At 41.6% G+C, this 21,176-nt stretch overlaps 1 protein-coding gene across 1 annotated transcript in view; it reads right to left on the bottom strand.

The window, feature by feature from the left end:
* csmd3b (CUB and Sushi multiple domains 3b) overlaps window positions 1-21,176 on the bottom strand; it is a 325,003-nt gene that overhangs the window by 32,245 nt on the left and 271,582 nt on the right. The window contains exons 34-50 of the mRNA XM_041956121.1: window positions 20,274-20,387; window positions 20,060-20,155; window positions 19,197-19,400; window positions 18,754-18,878; window positions 18,157-18,253; window positions 16,149-16,253; window positions 15,937-16,055; window positions 15,318-15,387; window positions 14,660-14,776; window positions 14,164-14,373; window positions 12,858-13,046; window positions 12,147-12,324; window positions 8,849-8,994; window positions 3,703-3,783; window positions 2,795-2,908; window positions 2,484-2,672; window positions 2,125-2,283 (exon numbers count right to left, since the gene is read on the bottom strand). Coding sequence (XP_041812055.1) covers window positions 2,125-2,283; window positions 2,484-2,672; window positions 2,795-2,908; window positions 3,703-3,783; window positions 8,849-8,994; window positions 12,147-12,324; window positions 12,858-13,046; window positions 14,164-14,373; window positions 14,660-14,776; window positions 15,318-15,387; window positions 15,937-16,055; window positions 16,149-16,253; window positions 18,157-18,253; window positions 18,754-18,878; window positions 19,197-19,400; window positions 20,060-20,155; window positions 20,274-20,387 — 2,313 coding nt within the window. The remainder of the gene's footprint in view (window positions 1-2,124; window positions 2,284-2,483; window positions 2,673-2,794; window positions 2,909-3,702; window positions 3,784-8,848; window positions 8,995-12,146; window positions 12,325-12,857; window positions 13,047-14,163; window positions 14,374-14,659; window positions 14,777-15,317; window positions 15,388-15,936; window positions 16,056-16,148; window positions 16,254-18,156; window positions 18,254-18,753; window positions 18,879-19,196; window positions 19,401-20,059; window positions 20,156-20,273; window positions 20,388-21,176) is intronic.

Below are 21,176 nucleotides of genomic sequence, written 5' to 3'. Positions count from 1 at the left end.
TAAATAAATAATACTCTCACTGCAGAGATCGAACAATCAATGAGTAGAGTTACAGTAGATGTCAAACATTATCAGACACACTGCCCACAAAGTCATCAATGGCTTTATGCAATTGTATGAAATATTCTTACACCAAGGATCATTAATCGTTTACTCCAGTCAATACTGGCATGTATGCTATTTATAATTATTTTACTGTAGTCTCTGTCTGTCTCTGTATCTGTAGCAGTAGATATAGGTTCTTATACAATGATGTCAGGATCTCATATGATATGAAGTTACTAGTAACATTTTTTAGTGATGTTCTTCAGCTCCAGCATATAAAGATTAACCAGGACTGAGTCCAGTTAGATGCTGACTTGGGCTCGCTGCCTGGTCTATAACTCCCCAAATTGGAGTTCTTAACTGGTGTTATATATTAGTGATTAGCTTGGTTTATATGTCCCTCTACTCTGCCAATGGCCCAGTATCGTTTGTGTGGCGGGTTTATGAACCAAAATGGCCAAAAACCACTTAAGAGTTAAGTGAGAGTCCCTTTAACTGCATTTTCCTTGTGTTGAAAATACAGAATCAGTGCCAACAATGTTTTGTACAGTTCGTCAGAGATTTCTAATTAAAGCTCTCTGACACAGCTTATTTCCAAAAGCATTAAAAGTTTAAAGTTGATGGCCATGAAAAGGGCCGGTATCGCTGAAGCAGCCATCTGAGAGGCTCTCATTAAATCCAGTCCAGGCTCTTTCGCCTATAGAATTTTTAAGATTGATAGGATTGAACATCTGATTTCAATCTCACAAGGGCTTTTTATAATAACTACAAACCTCTTGTTTTAATGACAAAGTTTCCTCTAAAACAAACTAAGTTGGCATGTCTTAATAATAAGAAAATTTTCATTATGATCTGACACTGGTAACACTTTATATTAAGGTGCGCATATTTACCATTAACTAGTTTCTTATGAGCATGCGTATTAGTAGCATATTGGCTCTTTATTAGTCATTATAAAGCACTTACGAATGCCTTGTTGTGCTTGAGCATGTTCTACAACCAATAGGCCATTAACTATTTCCTCCTTATTGATAGTAAGTAAGGAAGTTGAACATGAATTAGGATCTTAATAACCCTAGGCCTAAATAACTCTAATCCCCAGAATAATGCATTAATAAGTGCTTTATAAGGACTAATAAAGAGCTAATATGCTACCAATGTGCATGCTAATAAGAAACCAGTTAATGGTGAATATGTGTACCTTATTAAGTGTTACCAAACATTCTCTTTGTAATTAAAAAGTGATCATATTTTATTTTCTCTCAGTGGTGGCAGAAGTACATTGTCATATACAGGCCTGATTGCGCATGTGAAGAAATACACATTACTGAAGTTGAACCATGACTTTAGTACGCTCACAACATGTTTTTAACAATCCTTGCAAATGCTCACATTAATCACAGCTACCAAAGAAGGTTACTGGGTGTGAGAGTGTGAGAGGCTTTTCTGTTATTACTGAGCGTGTAATTCATCATACAGAACAGTGGTGTTATAAAGGTTAAAGAAGCAGCCTCCTGACTGCACAGTGTGAAGTGAAATAGCAAACTAAACAGGTAATGCTGTCGCCTCCCCCTTAACTGTCAAAAAATGCCCTTGAATGATGCGCACAAGCCTCATTACCCAAGTGCTTAATGCCCAACAGTCTTAAGTTACACTCAGCAGATGCAGGTGCAAGATTGTCTGAATGTAAAGACTGCTGTAAAACAGCACCTGTGCTCATTAAGCTTTCCTGGAATTATAAAAGTTAAGTACTAAGTCATAATGCAAGACGGTAAATTGCTTTAGGAGACAGACAGAAGCGAGGTAGAAAAGTAAGCTGAAGATAAAGAAATGGAGACGAAGTTAATGATACTGTTCATTTTTTCCATCCACTTTCTTATATATTCCCTGTTCTCACTGTAAAATTGCAAAATGAGAAACTTTCTCAACTTTTGCGCAGGCTGAACAAATTATGATCTATATGTTGACACAATTTAGAGGCTCTTACTCAGAATGTCCCTTTCTGTCTGTCTCTGTCTACCTTATTTCCATGCATTAGGATAATATAAAGTAGTAGTAAAATAAAGTTGGGATACATACTTTGGTACTCACCAACATAGCGAATTTTGAAGCCTTTCTTGTTTGTGCCATGGTCCGAAGACCAGCGGACCAGAAACTGGTGACCGGTGGTTGTGAGGTTAAAGGGTGTTGGCAGGTCGCCGCTCAGCGTTGCCAGAGTGGGACTGTTGGGTGTTGGACCTGAGAGGGATCAAAGTCAGAGGGAAAGCAGGAGAGAGACACAGAAAGAGAGAAAAAGAATAAATGAGACAGAGCTGTTTTTGGAACTTGGTATTTTGGGGGATTTAGTGTCCAGTTTTCCCATAGTGATCCAGTTTCATCTTAACACCTTTGCACCGTTCAGAAAGAGGGTGTGTCTGTGTGCGTGTTTTTTATTTTACCATCAAAAATCTCCAACACGTCAAACTCTCTCTCAGTGTGGAAACTTTCAAAGGTAATGGTGACGTTGTATCCCTTCTCTACGGTAACGCTCCACGAACACATCTGGAGGTTAGGGTAGCTCTCCGGCCAACCGGGGCTCAGGATGACACCTGACGAGTCATATCGCACGTCGTGTGCAGGGCATTGGACTACGGACAGAAAAGGAAAGGAGGTATATGGTTACATTTTGTTAGCTTTGATATATTGTCAGCATCATGTATTTGAAATATCAATAAAAACATTATTTGCTGTTGCAGTGGCATACACACACCTTGGCACATTGGAGGAGGTGCATCCATCTGTAGTCTTTCTCCAAGGCGACATGTTAGAATCTCACTGCCAACCAATGAGAATCCAGGGTGGCATCTGTACCTGATGATGTCACCTAGATGCACAAAATTAGTATGCATGAAGAAAGTGGCTAAGTAACAAAGTAAAATTACAGTACAGCACACATTTGTGGTACTTGCACTTAAGTACCATTTTATACTACTTTATACTTTATCTCCACGACATGTCAGAGGAAAACATCATAATTTTTACTCCACACTCAATTAACAGCTGTTCTGGTTACTAGTTACCTCATCAATTTGTTTTTTTAACAACATTTTACAAAGAAAACATCGTTATCATCTTATAAAAATTTTCCATTGCTATATTTAATAGCTAAAATCAGTTCAACCTGAACCATCTATAAGAATAAAATCATTACACAAGCATGCATAATACATAATGTATGATATAATATAATACATAATGGCATATCACTTAGAGTGGCCATTTTTCTGCTTTTACATTTTGAAAAGAAGTCTTATGGACTTTTACTTGAGTAACATTTTCAATGCAGGACTCTTACTTGCAATGCAGATTTACTATTTTCATTCAGATAAAGGATTTGGATGCATCCTCTATTACTACGTACAGTGTTAATCATCAGTATCTGCACTGACAAAATTACATCATACAAATATAAAACACAAAAATCTGAATTTACATTCAGTGCTGCATGTCTCTATTCGTGGACATTAAATGAGTATCAGATATTTATAAGTATGACATCCCTTATGGAGAAGATGATGTTTGTTCTCACATTAGGAACCAGAAAGTTAAAAGTCTGAAGTTTGCTTCTGCCATCCAACTGACATGTCCAGCAGCATTGCAGGCAGACAGATAACTCACCTATCTCCAGCTCCCCGTCCTCCATCAGCATGACAGCATTGGGCACTTCTGGAGGAGGCTGGCAAACCCTTAATTGGTAGGCTAGGAGACACAGACACAGCAGAGGAGAGAGGACAAAGAGAGGGACATTATATAAGAATTTGTGAGAGGAAATCTGGTCAGTAAACCTAACCTGGGTTTCCTATAAAAACATGTACAGGCTTATACAAAAGCAATCCCTCTCAATCATCACTTAGGATCCACTAGAGGTGTGTGGCAGTGTATTCATCTGCAGAGGTTCTGCCCTCTGCCTGTGTTTTCTTACTTTCTTCTTATTTTGTTGTGTTCAGGAGGTTTCTGGGCTCTAGCCTTTGGGCAGTGGGTGTGTAGCCCTCAGCCAATAACAGCGCACAGGTGAGGTCAGGACTTTACAAAGAGGTTGTGACCAGGGCTCGTAGTCATAAAGACTCCCTTTGCAAAGAGTTGCTTTTGGTGACAGAATTCTAAGAAAAGTCTTAGAATTATGATGTTTTCTAAGAATTTCCCCTCACAGTTAAGAGTAGATTCTGGTAAAGATGAAAGTTATTCACAAAGCGTCTTAGTCCTTAAGAGAGCTCCTGAGGTGAAAAACTGTTAGGAGCAGGGAGGAGGACTTTTAAGAGGCTTAAGAGTTTCTTCAGCAGAGGATAAAATGGTGGAAAGAGGAAGAGGAAGGAGAAATATTCTCCGAAGGCTGAATGACAGTGAGTTAATGAAACACTACAGATTACATCGTGCAGGGATGATGTTTGTGCTCGATCTCATTGGAGATGCGCTCACATCTCCCACCCAACGCAATAACACAACAACGCCAGAATGAAAGGGATCATAACACTAAGATATGCGGCAGCTGGAAAATGCAGCAGTGCAGCAGCGATGACTTGGGTCTGTCACAACCTCCCATCAGCAGAGTGATCACACAAACAATTACTCTTTCACAGCCTCATATTGTGCCGCAGTTCCTCTCATTTCCACTGGGTGTTTGTGTACTCTCAACGGAACATTCATGGATGTAGCGGACTTGTTTTCTGTTAGACAGGTAGGAGCCGGCAGCCAGCTTAGTTAGCTTGGCTTTTCCATTACATGAAATGCAACCTTCTAAAATAGTAGCTTGCATTGTATGTATAAGCGCCATGCCTCTGGAGGGGCTGAGTTTGAAAGTTGTGCTTACAAACAGTAACCAACATTTCCTGCATAACATACCATAACATACAATGCAACCCATAATGCACCTGCATTGTGTGTAACCTTCCAGTCGTCTGTGCCTGCAACAACTGCCCCGAGATTTGTGGTGAAAAATCTTTAGAAAACAAAACAGTGACATGGCGTGTTTTCTCTCTGCTTTATTTAATCTTGGTTGTTTCAGTTTAGCTTCACTTCTCAAGTTCAGGTGGTCGGGTCAGCAAAGCATAGCATCAAAAAGCAGATCAGCTGCGCAGATACGGCACCGCCTTGACTCATAAAAAGGAACTGACTTCACAGCCACTGAGCTGAAGGCTGTAATCAATATTACTGCATGAGCATAGATCACTCACTAACAGAGAGAGAGAGAGAGAGAGAGAGAGAGAGAATATAGACAGACACAGACGGAGAGAGGGGAGGACTATGGGTGAGAGAGGAAGGAAGGGCTGAGAGCTATAAGTCAGGATGAAATTGACTATGAAAATGAGACCTGCCAATAGTATCCTCTTCTCTCATGCATATCAAAGCCCTATGGTGTGTGTGTGTGTGTGTGCGTGCGCGTGTATGTTTGCATGTGTGCAGCTCTGTCTCTGCTTCTGTGCGTGAGACGAGAGGTTCACTGTGAGCAGTCATTGATCTCACTAAGCTCCGAGACCATTTTTTATAGCTGCTTCCACATTCATGTCACATCAGCTTTCTTGGCCTCGCGTCCAAGACAACATTATCCACCACTGTACGCCGCTCGCCTGGAAGCACTGACATTCAGAACCTTGACCCAGAGAAAAACAAATAGAAGGACAATGACATAGATAAACATCCCCGAACAGCGGATTGATGCTTCCTTTGGGGTTTCTGTGGCATTTCAGACCAAAACTGCACTTTAGCAGCTGCTTCAGATGCAAACAGTGACATTCTGGATTTAAGTTGCGTCACTGAAGGACGCTGAAGAAGGAAACTTTGTCCCTTGATGTGACAAGTTTCTGCTGCAAGAATGGTGCCTATTCTTCCTTTATTTATGAACCAACAATTTAAGTCATCACCACACTTCTCAAAGTGTGTCCTCTCCTCGGGTGTCCTCCTCGCTCACATCGTGGCTTCCTGCCTACCTCTCGCTCATGGCTGTCTCTCCTGTTTTCTTGTTCTACTGTCTCATAAAACAGAAGAGACAAAGTAATGCTAACAACTGCTGCCATGCATGTCATCCCCTCTCCCTCTTATCCATCTCCCCCTGTCACTCTCCGCTGTACATCCTCCGACAAAGCAGAAATTGAAACTAAACTTGAATCCATCAGATGGTAGTGATTCTGTGTGAGTGTGACAGCTGACAGTTAAAACCTGCTGACAGGAATTCATTAACAACGCGACATCTGTCTGAGAAAGGAAAGCCTGCACACAAGTTGACATGTTTTCATTAGAGAGCGTTGAGCAGAAACTTTAGAGAAGAAGCAAATGTATGCTTCATGAGGGAGAGGGCGGGAGATATGATGTATATTGTGTTGTGTGTGTGTGTGTGTGTGTGTGTGTGTGGGAGAGAGAGGAGAGGGGGAGAGTTAGTCAAGGAATGACAAACTGTGTTGTGAAGGGTGCATACAGTTAGACTCATTAGAAGCCATTCTGTCAAATTAACTTCATCCAAAAAGGCAACTTTCCAGGGACTTAACGATTCTGACGAGGACGAGGAAAATAAGCAGCATTTCTTTACTGTCTGATGAAAACCTTGCATTGCCAAAATGAAACCAGTTTTTTTTTTTTTTTATGACAGTGCATTAAGATGGCTGTCAAGAGCACATGAGATTCATGTTTTCTCCTACATTAGAAACTAGCTATGAGATTTCCACATGAGAATAGTGATGAAGTGTACAACATCTGGCTGTGGTGACATGTGAGACACGCCTACTATAAAAACCAGACTGTACACATACTAATGAAAATGAATCTGCTCTATATAAACACTACACTATATCTAAATGTTAGACAAACAAGCTCATTAGTATAAACAGTACAAATCACAGGCGACGCCACACTGAACAATATGAGAGTTTCTGTCATGTATACAAGCTACTAACGCTGCCTATACGCAGGTGTTTTTGCTTTTCCAAAGAAATTCAAGACAACACATCATAACTTCGACAGCATGCACTTTTCAGCTGTTATTTTAATTTGTTGTGTTCATATCTTAAATCTTCAAGTTGAAGACTGATGTAAAATCGTGATAATTTCAACATGACTGCAGATGGATACAGGCAAAAAAGAAGACAGGGGCTAAGTGTCTAAGGATTGATGTTTGCATACAGACAGGCGAAACAAGAAAACAGGCGATTTGGGAGGTGTTTCCATCTTAAATTGTGGTTGAAAACAAAGGGAAATCTGAGTGCACTGAAGGACCACAGCAAAACATTGAAATGAGCTGAGAAACTGAATGGCATAGACTGTTTTGACATGGAGAAAGAGCAAAAATACAATCTTCTGAGGGAAGGTGTCTGTTTGTGTGTGTGTGTGTGTGTGTGTGTGTGTGTGTGTGTGTGTAGATGACAGCGTTTCCTCATCAGGCAATTGGGACAAAGAGAGACAAACTTTCATGAGGACAATTGTTTCATGAAAATCTCCTATTTCTTATGCGTCTAATTGCTTTTATTGAACAAACTACAAACTACAGCTTTTAACAGCTTTTTAATGATGAATTATTTGCACGACTATGGCACCAATTACCACAACATTCTTTAAAAGTAATTAGAAAATCAAAAACGTTTCCCGTGTGGCTGAAAGTTAAAGCCATTAAAGTGTCCTGCCTTAATCTGATAGCAATTCCCGAGCACAGGAGGTAAACAATGACAAGACATAATGTTCACACGCAGGTTAATTTGAAAGAATAACAAACTTCTGAGTGAAGGTTGCTGTCATTTTTAACAAAGGAAACTTGTGCAATGCTGCTTTCTTTCCAGCAACAGCAAAGCTACTGCACACTTCCACAAGACCAGATGGTGCTGTATGCAAGAAAATGAAGAAAGTTACACTTATAGTGTATCCAACACACAGCTGCTCATCGTCAAAGCTGCCCCTCACTCGGACCTTCGTAGCCCATACTGTTCTCTCCGTGCCACCCAGGAGCGCATCCACAGCTGTTCTTTCTTTCTTTTCTTTTCTTGACGCTACAGAAGACCGCCAGCATCACACACAACCCTTCTGTCGCCATGATCGACCGTGGCTTCATCCACCTCCTCGATGACCCCTGAACTCGTGTGTGATCGTGAAATAAGTCGTGGATTGGTCGGGTTCACACGGGTACGTGTGGGCTTGCCAGTCACTTGGCCGAGACACGGCAAGTGTTTATGGCACTGTGATCATGAGATCTGACATGGTGATCGTCGTCAAATTCAAATACATCATGTGGGCTGATCGTGGCGTGACTGATCTCAAAGGTTACTGCTGTATTTCAGTAACATGTATGAAAGAGAAACCAACTGATCCACTAGTGAGTAAGTGAGACCTGAAAAAAGGGCTTCTGTACCACCCAATAGTGAATCACACATCGCAGACTTCAGGTATTGCATGATTCACCAGCTTAATTCATATGAAAACTATCAACAGCAGCATTGTGAGTGATACATCATTACAGCGGCTGGCTGTGGCAGAGACGCCAGGCTTCAGTCGGAGAGCTAAAAGTTCTGGTGGAAGACCAAACTTCATGAGTCAGAGCGAGTCAAAGGAAGCAGGACTGAGTGGAACGTAATGAGGGTGAAGTCGAAGAGACCGTAACACAATGAACAGAGCGACGCCAACGCTGCAGCTGCAGCTAATGAGGGCATCACATGTTTACCACTACACCACAAAGCAGAGAAAACAGGTAATGAGAGAGGCATTTTTAAGCAAACCAAGCTGCTGTATACAGCACATTCATACGATCGCTAGCTCTAGGACGCAATTGATGATGTCGTTACTGTCTTACCATGGTAGCTTAAGACAAAGAAGCCGGCTCCGGAGAAGTCGGAGTGGAATTTGATGAGGATGATGTTGGAGGTTGAGTAGACGGACTCCAGAGCTGTGTTCCCACTAAACTGGCCAATCTGAGGAGACGATTGGTCTGGACCGTCCCTGCAGAGAAACAAACAAACAAACAAACACACACACACACAGAAAGTTTGTGTCACAAAGCGGGTACTCAGAGACTACAGAGCCGTAAAGGAATGGACCTTCTTTATAGAACAATGGGAGAGAAAAGCCGACCTAAAACATCATTTGAATAAGTTATTGCAGTCATCTCTGACAGTTAAATGGCTATTTGTGACCAGGAAATGGTTTCTCCGGGGCTAGAAACAGAGACGAGGCTTGATGATATTTATGAGACAAAACGTGGCGCTGCTCCATTGACTGCGAATGGACTCGGACATTGTGTGACAGAGTGATTGTGCTACGGGCTCATCTTTCCTCTAAAACCAATAAAAAAAACCACCACAAACTCTGATTCAAGTTCGCTTACAAACTTCCTTTCTGTCTCTTGACAACAGCAGCTTAAAGCCCACTCTCTCTCACTCTTGCTCTGGGATGCTCAAGTTCATAAATATTGATTGAGCTGTCGTCAGATCATAAGAATAACAAATGTGAATCCTGTTGTTGACTTGGCTTTAGTTTGGCCACTAATATCAGCCTGGCATTCATGAAAAGTTACACAATTACCACAGAAGGCAGACAGGAAGTGATCTGTCAACTGGCGGGTCGGGCTCTGTGTGTAATGTCGTGAGCATATTTCATCTTTAATGCCAGACCCACCAGCTGTCAGTCTGGAACTCACCAATAGCGCGGTCATTATCAGTGATTAAGAAGTATCATCATGAAGTTAAATGAAATGATTATTTCCCGCTGTTAAGTGTTTTTGGATGAGGCCAATTATACCTGTCAGGTTACGTAAGGGATCATCCTCTACTCGGATTCACGTTGAGAGCCTCGGAGTCATCGGAGTCGTCTCATTCATTGCTTTCCATCGCTAATTACTGCTGATGCTAACACTCTTCAACATTTATGAATCTATTAGGACAACATGTCGAAGGCTTTCATGTATGAGGTTGCACAATACAAGACAACGTCTGTGACATGTATGATAACTCCTGGGGTGAAGTCCTGTAGTCAGCCTCTCAGTATGAGACCAATTAGCAGACTAACTGACTGTCAGGTTGGCTGGCTCTGGACTGTGGAGACCGCTGTGAAAATCGCACCTTTGCCACCGACACTGTGCTCTCTACAGGAAACAAACTTTTGTGGCTGTGCGACTGAGATTGTGAGCTTTTTTGTTGTGTTGGTGTGCCCGGCTGCCGTCTTTGCTTTGTGTGAGTTCAGCAGTTTGTTCACTTCTCCGACTGACAGCGGGGTCAGGAACCTGCTGTGCGACCAATTCATGGAATTCACAGAGTCGGCTGTGGGTGGACGGCACATGGTTCGACAGTGTGGCCGTGTTTGCTGCGGGAAAGGCAGGCTGCATTACATCCATACACTAAAGACATCTGTACACTAAACAAGCCACATCAAGTGCCGCTGAACAAAACGAGCTGTGTGTTTTCAGCAGATAAAATGCTACGATGTGCAGATAAAGAGAAGCAGTTCTCCCAGTGTCAACAAGCTTTTCACATTAGATTGTGTATCCAGCATCACTTTTTATGAGGGAAACAATTACTCGAAAAGTCGATAGGCAGAAAATAAATCTGCAACAATGCTGATAACTGATTAACTGAGTCAACTATTACACAAAATGGCAAAATATTCTCTGGTTCTAGCACCTTAAATTGAGAATTTGCTGCTTTTCTCTTATCTCTTGATTATTGTGCATTAATGTTCCTTGTATTTTGGATCACTGACATTTTATAGAGTAAATGATGAATCAGTTGATGTTGAAAGCTCATTTGTGACCTAGTTAATTAACTCTTTCAGCTCAAGGCTAATCAATCAATCAAACAATAAGCCATTAAATTACATCTGTCGTTTGCTGTTGTTTGAGTGACCGTGTTTCATATAAACCTGACATAATGTTTTCCTAGTATGTCGTTAACAGAGGCTGTAGTCAGACAGTCATGCTCAAACGTTCTGACTGTTGTTGGTAGTAAATGGATTGGGACATGAAGCGGTGCATTTAGCGGTGAACCCTTCTGTTTTTTATTTTCATTAGAAATAAATTAGAAGCTCCGAGGATAAAGTTTCCCCAAAGGTAAGCTCGACTTAACTGGCAAATAGTGGTAGCTGTCATTGTAGCTAACCTCGGGTCACATAATGGGATCATTCATTCTGGCAGAGAATAAGGGCACTGTCTTTACCTTACACCGTCCAATTTCTTGGTGTACCTGTCTTTCTCTAGAGGAAGGAGACAGTAATTATTTGATACAGTCAGTGTTGGACCTGTGTGGGTCATCCAGGTTCTTGTCGGGGAATTTTAGTTAGAATAATTTTCAAAGTTTCCTGAAGGCTGCGGAAACAGCCAAACCTGGAAATCTGAAGGGCTGACAGTGCTTACATCATGAAAGGCTAACAGAAGTACAAGACAGACATTTGGTCCGTCTGTGTTGGTCTAAAAATACATAATTTGCAAGGGAACGTATCAACAGCACACAATGTCTTACCCTGCTGTTGTTGTGTTTTCCCTGTCTAGCCCTGCTTCTCCATGTCTGCATGCCAGCCAGTGTTTCTAAACTGTTCATGGCGCACATTGCCGTCTATTTCTAGGAGACAGGCTTCATCTATAGAGAAGGGGCAGCAACATGGCAACCATAGAAATACATTGAGCTGTCTCTTTGTGGCTCTGCCGCAAAATTGTTCCTGAAGAAGATGATGAAACATGGCGTCCAAGCATCATTTAAACATCTGCATTGACAAAATGTCTGCTGTTGCCAATGGCTGCTCTCCGCAGAAAGAATATTGAGGAGAGGAGTAAAGGCTGGGCAGGTAGGGAGAGAAAGATGGATTGTATATAACACATGAGAGCGACTTCGACTCCGAGACAGTGTGAGGAACAGGGGTTTATGGGTATAGACGGACGGGTAAAACATGACAAGAAGGAAATTATGTCCGAGGAACTTTATATTCAAGGAGAGATGTGTGTAGTCATAGTAACCCTTGCAGGAATTTTGCCAATTAGTGGCCAGCTCTGAAAAGATGTTAAGGAGCATGACATCCTGTGTGACAGAGAAAGTGTGTGTGTGTGTGTGTGTGTTCGTGTGTAACACAAATAAAATAGGAAAATAAAATAGTAACATAACACCTACCAGACGGTGATGTAGTCATATATGGGCTCAGTGCTCAGTACAGTGAAATTGATGTAAATGCCGTGTCCAGGAGGAACTCGAACACTCCACACACAGTCCTGGAAGTTGGGGTATTCCTCGGGGTGACCAGGAGAGTAAATGGTTCCGTTTAATGATGTGATGTTGCCGCCACAGAGAGCTGCGAGATAGAATATTAACAGAATTACCCTTAATAAATTACAAGCAAATTAGTTTTACCATTGTGAAGCTATAGTAATTGTCTGGATGGCTGAGAGACGACATGTCTCCATCAGTCATATAATGACCACTGGATAACACCTTAATGCCTTTAATAAATTCTCATTACAGTCTTATTTGAGTTCGGCAGCACAGGTATTCCTTGGGAGTGCCAGATCTGTGAGATATTTACACTTTTCTAAATGATTGTCCTTGAATAAGTGTAATGCTCTGAAGTCTAGACTATAGAATAATAATTGGATTACTGTGCACGTACTTGTTATTTAGTTGCAATAATCTCATTTAACAATATAATTTCACTGCTGGAAACAATAACAATAACAACAATAATGATAACAACAACAAATCTTAATTTTCATATTTTTTCCACTTTGCTCTCAGTGCAACATTCTGAATCAACTCTAGTAGAAATACCAAGGAATATACTTTGGTGTGAATAAAAATAATGCGTCCAGGGATGAGCTTCTGTTTTACCTTCACATCGTGGTAGCGGGTGATTCCAGTTCCTGCTGATTCCATGCAAACATGTGAGTGAAGCCTCTCCGATCAGAGAATAGCCAGGCAGACACTCAAACGACACCGTCATCCCAACGCTGAAATCTGTGCCGATCACGATGCCGTTTCGAAATGGCCGGGGGTCTGGGCAGCTCTGGAGCTGGTAGGCTTGAGAGACAACAACCCAGATTCGTCAATGAAAACAGTGACAAGACAGGACTAGTTTATAGTAACTGTGCAATGATATTTACTGATAAAGTAATATCATTCATATAAAGAGACAATAAATACAAACATTATAACATTGATCAGCCAATAGTCAGTCAGTATAAGCAATCTAGTAGTAGGAATAACATCAAAATGTGGAAATAACAAATTAAAACCAGTATGTAATGCTACAAAACAAATTCAAGACCCCGACCACCAGCTGAATGGACTTAACTCGGCCCTGAACTACTCTGAGTATGCTAAATCATCTTTCTCTTCTTGTTTAAAAGCTGTTTGTCAGAACTCATTTTTCGTGCAGAGCTCAAAACATTAATTCATTACTCCTCTGTCATGTTTAGGATGAAGAATGAAATATGAAATGCTGCAGAGAAACTCAAAAAATACAGCTGCAGACTTGCAGATATAAATTAAGATTACTAGGTTTTTGACAAGGATATCATGCACCACTGCAGCTCGTACTTGTGCTTTTGATGTTGCCAAAACACTCTCAAATGAAATCTGACAGTCGGCCATTTAGACGTTTAAGTCACAGCGACTTTCCACAGCCAAAGTTACCAGAGTCAAAGGTTTGCATGACTGAGCAAAGACATGTGACTGAGAAAGACAAACATTAGCAGCAATAATAGCCCTGTTTTAAAACACTTTGGCAGTGCTCCTGTCATGAGATAAAAGGTATTATTCATCAGCCACTGTAATTTGCACATTAATGGAATTAGCTGTAACAAATGAGGCTATCTACGAGATTTACCATAATAAATATAACACTGCTCAAAACCTTTTCATTGTCAGGAAGAATGAATATAAAACTTGTCACATCACTGAAATTAATCCAGAAATGAGGACTTTCATGCAATTCTTTGGCAAGAGCTTTAGAGGTCAAGAAACATTTCTTATCGTCTGAATGTCGACAATTTTGTTTAGTCGCTCCTGAGAAAAATACTGACCAAGTTTCCACATTAGTAACCTGATGTTTTCAGAAAAGGTACAGTTGGGTTCTCTTAGCAAATGATCAGTTTACACGAGATGCTGGAGAGGAACTTGCAGAGACAATATTTACCTTGATATGTGATGTGGAACCCTGGTTTGTTCTGTGAATAGTCACTGTGGAAGAAGAAGCTGGTCTGGTGGGTGGTGCTGAACAGCGGCTTGGGGATGACTGGACCGCTGAACCGGTCGATGACCGAGCCGGTCTCCAGCGTTCCGCTGCGGATCTCTAAGTAATCATGGATCGCTTCAGTGGAGAAGTTCAGAAACTGCAGATGGATACCTGAGGAAAAATACGTCGCTGATGACATTCATAGCAATCAGCAAGGCTTGTCGGACAGAGAGGCTGGCAATAAAAGCATTTGTGGGCGCTTCATCCGCAGCCTCTGGTCGACAATGTGGATAAAGGCCACCGACACTGAGAGAGCGAGCGAGCGAGTAATTGAATAAGTCAATCAATGGATAACGTAGATATATGAAGAGGGAGGCAGGAACAGACAGAGCACGGATGCATAAACAAATGGAGAGAGCAGCACAAACGCTGTTTCAAAGTTGACAGTGTTTCTTACCAAAGCCGACAGGTAAGTTGACTGTCCATGTGCAGTCTAATCCACTCGGGTAGTTGCCGGGGTAACCAGGACTTAGAATCACTCCACTTACATCTGTCATAGACCCACCACACTGAGCTGCACACACACACACACACATAGCACAGAAAGAGAGAAGAAAAGGGAAACAGTTGTTCAGTGTTGAAAGTAACACATCAAAAATGAGGAAGCTGATGTCACAGAGTACAGCTGACATACTTCTTTTTTTATACGTGCATATTTTCAACCTGACCTTTTCCACCATTTTGAAGTAAACATAAATATTCAGAGTCCCTAATAAATAACCTTCTTTAATAAATTACCATTGTGCCAGTAGATGTGTGTCCTCTTGTTTGCCTCAGTGCATGCTGGTGATCTGGCACACTCTGCATGTTTATGGCAGAGTCTGACTTGGCTTTGCATCAGTTTAAAAGCTTAATCGTATTCTGCACAGAATACTAAATAATCAGCTCATCACAGAACCATAAATTGATCAAACGGCTTATTTTCCGGAGAGTCAGGGTAGGCGATGGAGACCGCTTGCATCATCTCTGCAGCACTGAAGTTTCGCACGCATCACGGCATATCCACGCTGGATTGCGTGCATGTGTGTATGTGTGTGTGCATGTATGTCACCTACCGAGACACAGCGGTACAGGGTAGTTCCATCTTCTCACAGGTCCAGGCATGCAGGTGATATGGGCATTGCCCTAAAAATGCAAAAGCAACTACAATCACCTAACAGTTGGGAAATCACCACAGATAACTTTTGGATAATTTGCTGTTTTATCTTCTCAACAATATTATTCATACTTTATAATAACAACTGAAGCCTTGGTGTATATTAAGCAGGGGGAAGGCAAACCTCTATTAGGGCTGTATACTGCACAGAAATTGGGCAGACCACACCAGACACATACATTATTCAGGAGTTGTGCAAACCACACCAGAGTTGTATGTTTAGTAAGAGCTGGGAAAACCACCCGAGAGCGGGGTTTCCTTCTGATTCACAGTTTAAATAGTTCTTGGTTTGTGCAGCCAGGGGATAAAAAGAGTGAATTGCGGCACATCAGAAAAGCTGAGCATCCTTTAATGATTTCACATACATATCTGGCAGTCGGTTTGCATTAAACAGCTGCAACCTGTCGTGCATGTGTATATTCTGTGACTATCCTCCAACTCCTGTCAGTCACTCAGAAGTTATTCTGAGCCCGTGCAGAAAGACAAACATTATGAATACATATAGGTTGTACTTTTACCTGAAGAGAATATCCTTGTTCACATGAGAACTGCACGACGTCTCCCACCATAAATCTGTCTCCTTGTCGTATTCCATAGCTCGGAGTCTGAGGCTCTGGACATGACTCCAGACCAATAGCTGATGAGAAATATAAAACACAGCTTCAGTCAACACTGTGTGTATATATATAGCACATACCGCAGATAAAGCTGCATGAGACAAATATGTTACCTGTATATTCCAGGTGAAAACCAGCAGCTGAGACACTAATATCAGAGCTGAAGCTGAGATAGAGGTTGTTAGATGTACTATTCAGGAGAGGGGGGATGGTGGTGCCTGAGAGCAGGGAGAGAAGAAGACAGCAACAGAGGACCACGATCACATTTTTTCGTTTTTCATCTGAGGCTTGAAAGCAAATGATCTTAGTTATCTGACAGCAAAGGAAACAACAAAGGCCTCCCAAACCTACATTTTCACTTTTTGTGTTTGTGAAGTGTTCTCCAAGGAGGGAGAGGGGAATTACTTTTATATGAGACATCTGTTTTATTTGAAACCACTTTTAAAATGTTGGCTTGACCTACTTAGCGTGGCAAGGCGCAGTACAAAGTGAAAAACGGCACAACACCACCGAAGCAAAGCTGGTGCAACAGTGTAATTCTGTCAGGGCTCTTCACAATAACGTAACGGATGAGGCACTTTAATGTAAAGGAATATTAACCAGCTCTAATCTCCGGCCAGTGAGCTGCAAGTTGTTTTTCGTTCAGTGGCAGGTGTGTCGGCAAAACGCATCAAAGTCACAGAGACATTCTTCTGAATGAACAGTGAATTAGGCCAATGGATGTTATTGGTTGCCTGTTGTGAGGGGAATTAATTAGCAGCATTTCTGAACAGTCTGACGCCCCCCTGCTGGTCGCACTAGCATCCCACAGAAAATCTCATTCATTAACGTAACGGAAAATAAAAAATGATTTTTCGCTAAGAATAAATGATGAATGATGATGAATAATGAACTGCATGGATTTAACCATAACACTTGTTTTGGGAAGTGTGACAGCATTAATTAACAGTTGTAATTAACAAGCATAAAAAAAGTTTTTATCGTCGCCCTGCATGTATTCACTCATTCATGACTTTTGAAATGGAAATATGTCACTGTCATAGTTATTTCATTCATCATTTCTTATCCAGTTTGTCATAAAATGTCAAGCCCTTCCATACATCATTCAACAAAAATAGGAGATAATCGGAAGACTTTGCTTCCTTACAAGTGGCATTATTATCCTCAGAAGATGCTGGCTCCCCCTTTGGAGAGCTGCTTGACTACACAAGGGAATCCTGAATATCAGTTCACAGGAAACGATGAGAAGTTTTTTCTGGCTTCTGTGTAGATCAGCGACAAACATAACATGTTTTCACATAAAACACAAACAAATAATTCATATGCTAGTTTTCTGTTTCAGTTTTCGGACGTTTTCTGCATGAGAGAAGCTACACTGTAAAAAATGGTGGACAACACGTTGACGCAGCATGTGTGCTGCTGTTGTGCGAGTGGACTGAGGAACCTTAACCTGCCACAAAAGACATAACACTGAAAGTGATGCTGAACAATAAAAGAGAGCAATAAAATCAGTTTTTCATAGCTGATCATAAATATAAATCGATTTAAAACTTGCAATTACAGTTTACGCCTCTTATATGATTGAATTATTGTTGGTTATCAGTTTAAAATACCAAACATACCATAATTACCGTGAGTTAAATGGGGTTGGAATGAAACGTACAGCTTGTGACATTGTGCAATGGAAGCATTTAGAAATGTGAATAATTGTTTTGGAATAAATGTGTACTCAGGGAATATCTATTCCTAGTGGAGTATTAGAGTGTAAGAGGATCAATTAGCTATGCAGTAAGAAAATTATTATATGTCTTTTAAGTAATGACAGAAAAACAAGCAGGTGTCAGTGGGGGTGTTCCTCAGCTCAGTTTAGCTCTGACTGCACTCTCAGCAGCTTGTCTGCACCAAACATCATGACAACGTGCAGCATTTTGTTGAGTGTGAATGTGTGGAAAGGGTTCCTGGTCTTAAAAACTTGATGTAATCTAACTGCAACCTCAATGAACTTTTTTAAACTAATGGTAATTTATCTCACACTTAATCACATTGCTTTTAGGCAAGAATGGCCAAGGTATGTGTAACTTTTTGAGTAACACTATCACAAATACTGAAAAAACTGTTTACCGGAGTAGCTGCCCAGTCTTGGCGCGTGGTTGTCGGCACCATCGTAAAAGTCCAAAGAGTCCCAGTTGTGCTCAGTGGCAAAACTCACAACTTGTATCTGCAGAGACAGATAAAGAAGAAGCGAAAGACAGAATTTGTTCTTGTTAGGTCTTGTTTAAGTGTCTTCAATAAAAGCACCTCAATTGTCATTTCATTGTGTCTGATTGTCAACACATTTGCTCAGTCTATGCTGCTAATTCTGTAAATTTTCAATAAAAATGTCAGATCACATAAAAGGAGATGCAGAACACACATGTACGTGATGTGATGTGACTGGAGAAGAGAAACTAAATGCTCTGTCACATATTTGTAACAGACTCCATTTTGTGTCACCTTTGCCTTTGTATTTGTCCGTGAGAGCGGTTTAGCTTACATGCAATCAGGCATTATCTCTCACGATTAGATCCTATCTAGTTATCTCTGGATGGTCCCTCTCTCACAAACCATCCATCCATTCATCCTACTAATAATATCTTATCTTCCTTGACATCCTGCCTGCTCAGCTTTTAAGCCAATGATACACAGGTCAGCCAGGAAGCGGCGTGTGATGAGTAGTACCTGTATTCCAGCCCCTTCTGGAACAGAGACCTTCCACACACAGTTCTGGTTGTTGTCGTAGGGCTCCGGGTATCCGGGAGACAGGATGGTCCCACGACGAGAGGTCAACACACCCCCGCAGGGGACTGAGAGAGCGCAGAGAGGAGAGAGAAGCAGAGGTTAAAACAACACTTTGTCTGAAAGTAACAGGAAAAGAGAAAGTCGGTTGTTCTGTCTGGTCCCCTGCAGAGGAGGAGAACAAAGAGGCGGCGGCCTGGGCAACAGCTTGGCATAGATACATTCAGGGTCTGGCCACAATCAAATGCTACTTGAGTTTGAATTGTCTGTATTTGTTTTTAACTGTTTTTCCGAGTGGAGAGCTGACAGTGCATCTTTTCATGTTAATGCATTCTGAATGGGGAAAAAAAGTCTGTCCTCTGCTTCATTCCTGGATTCATATTCACCTATGCATGTTGGCAGGGTGTCATTCCATTGTGCCAGGTTGTCTGGTACACTCTCGCACCGTATGGCCGTAGAACCATGCAGGACGTAACCAGGGTTGCACTCGAACTGCACCAAGGAGCCGACCGCAAAGTCATTACCGAGGCGCTTCCCGAAGCGCGGCTCTGGGACTGAACTGCACTGGGTGGAGCTGGTCCTCGGTACAGCTGAGGGAGCAAGAGAGGCCACAACCATTCAAACATGTTCATATCAACAGGAACACCAAACGAAACTGATTTTTCTGGCTAAATAAAGATTAAATACATAAGTAGAATTAGTGCATCATGGTTGTTTGCCTCCACAACCAGTCAAGTTACAGTTTGCATCCATGTCTGTCATAAAATATAGGCAGTGAAGATTAACGAGGAATTGACCAAAAGGCATTAAGTGTATTTTTTGGTGAAATGGAAGTTATCATTGTAATGGCACGTATGATTCCAGTGAATAATGTCCAGTGAAAAACATGTGTGTTGTGAGGTCTTCTGCCTGAAGGCGTTCCTGAGATACCACCTTCACGGGAATGGGACGGACAACCCGAAAACATAAAGCCTCTGTCCCCGGCTGGCGCTGGCACAGAGGAATAACACTGTGGCATTGTATTTAAGATCTTCTACAAAATACAAAAACTATAAAATGGGAAAACTAGATGAAAACTTTCAACATTAAGGTTACAGACCAGTTCTGCAAACCCTTAAACCTACAAATCATAAAACAAATACTGCTTTAATGATTCTGGCTATACTAATTTTGCAAAAGGTATAACAGTACTACTACTGCTACTACTGATTAATAATCAATCAGAAAAGAATGAAAGTAATTGGCTGACCTTGGTAGACGAAGTGAAATCCTTTAGCAGTTTCTGGTCCCACTGTGGTAAACTTGATCGTGATCTGGTTTCCCGAACTCAGAGGAAGAGACTCGCCTAGAGAGAGGAAGACAGAGTCGAAGAGAGATGAGATCAAAGAGGAGCAAAGCACGGCAAAGGCTCAGTTTATCTGTCCATCCATCCATCTGTCCCTGTATGACCCATCCATCCTCACCGGAGTGGGATCCAGAGAGAGACGACAGCAGCGTGTTTTGTTGGGTGGGTCCATCGTAGATTTCCACCACATCGTTTAGAGATGTCTGGAACAACACGAACTGACCGAACAGGACTGGAGAGGAAAAAAACGGGAGGGAATGACACATAGAGAGATGAGTTAACCAAATCTGAATGGTGACAAATTATTATTCCACACCACTGCCTGTGCCCGACCTTCCAATGATAGAATTAACCTGTAACACCTAATTTAAATTTTATTAAGCTGCAGTGTCAACTTTTATTTGAAGCCAACTGCTGGCACAAAATTACATATCAGGACGCTTAACAGTCAAAACATCACCTCATCTTCATCACGCGCCGGTCCAACCAAGCTACATCCTCCTCATCGCTTGGCCGGGGTGCATCAGTGTTGTCAGCTAGTGTGAAATGCTGGTGCTGTGCAAAAACTGATTTACTGTTGTCAACATATGCCAGTAGGGCGAGATGTTGTTCTGTCTGTCTTCTCTACAGTATTACGAGCAGACACAAGTGGTAACCTGTCAAACCCATGTCCCCTAGCCCATGTTTTACTCCGTTTCAGCGTTATGGAAGGTGAAAACCTTGCTGCAGTGGCTAGGAATTGATCCCAAACCTTCCATACAACATCTGGAGATTCCTCTGCTAAACCATGAATATTACAGTGCAGCTGTAGTGGCAGGTAGCATTAGGAGGCCCTCTGGAATTCTCTCTGTCTTGGTTGATTATTGCATCTTTAAATCAATCCTAAGCTGCCTTAAGATGTGAGTCTGTAGGTGTTGAATAAATAAGAATTTGTTTGTCTGCAGCGCATAGAGAAAAGAAAAGTCCTTTAGGATAAATTACATTTATTTCAGCCTCAATGAAGCCAGCTCCCTGACCACAC

Source organism: Chelmon rostratus, chromosome 16, assembly GCF_017976325.1.
Source record: "Chelmon rostratus isolate fCheRos1 chromosome 16, fCheRos1.pri, whole genome shotgun sequence".
Taxonomy (NCBI): domain Eukaryota; kingdom Metazoa; phylum Chordata; class Actinopteri; order Chaetodontiformes; family Chaetodontidae; genus Chelmon; species Chelmon rostratus.
The sequence above is the reverse complement of the archived record's forward strand: the minus strand, read 5'-3'. Positions and strand labels throughout refer to the sequence as shown.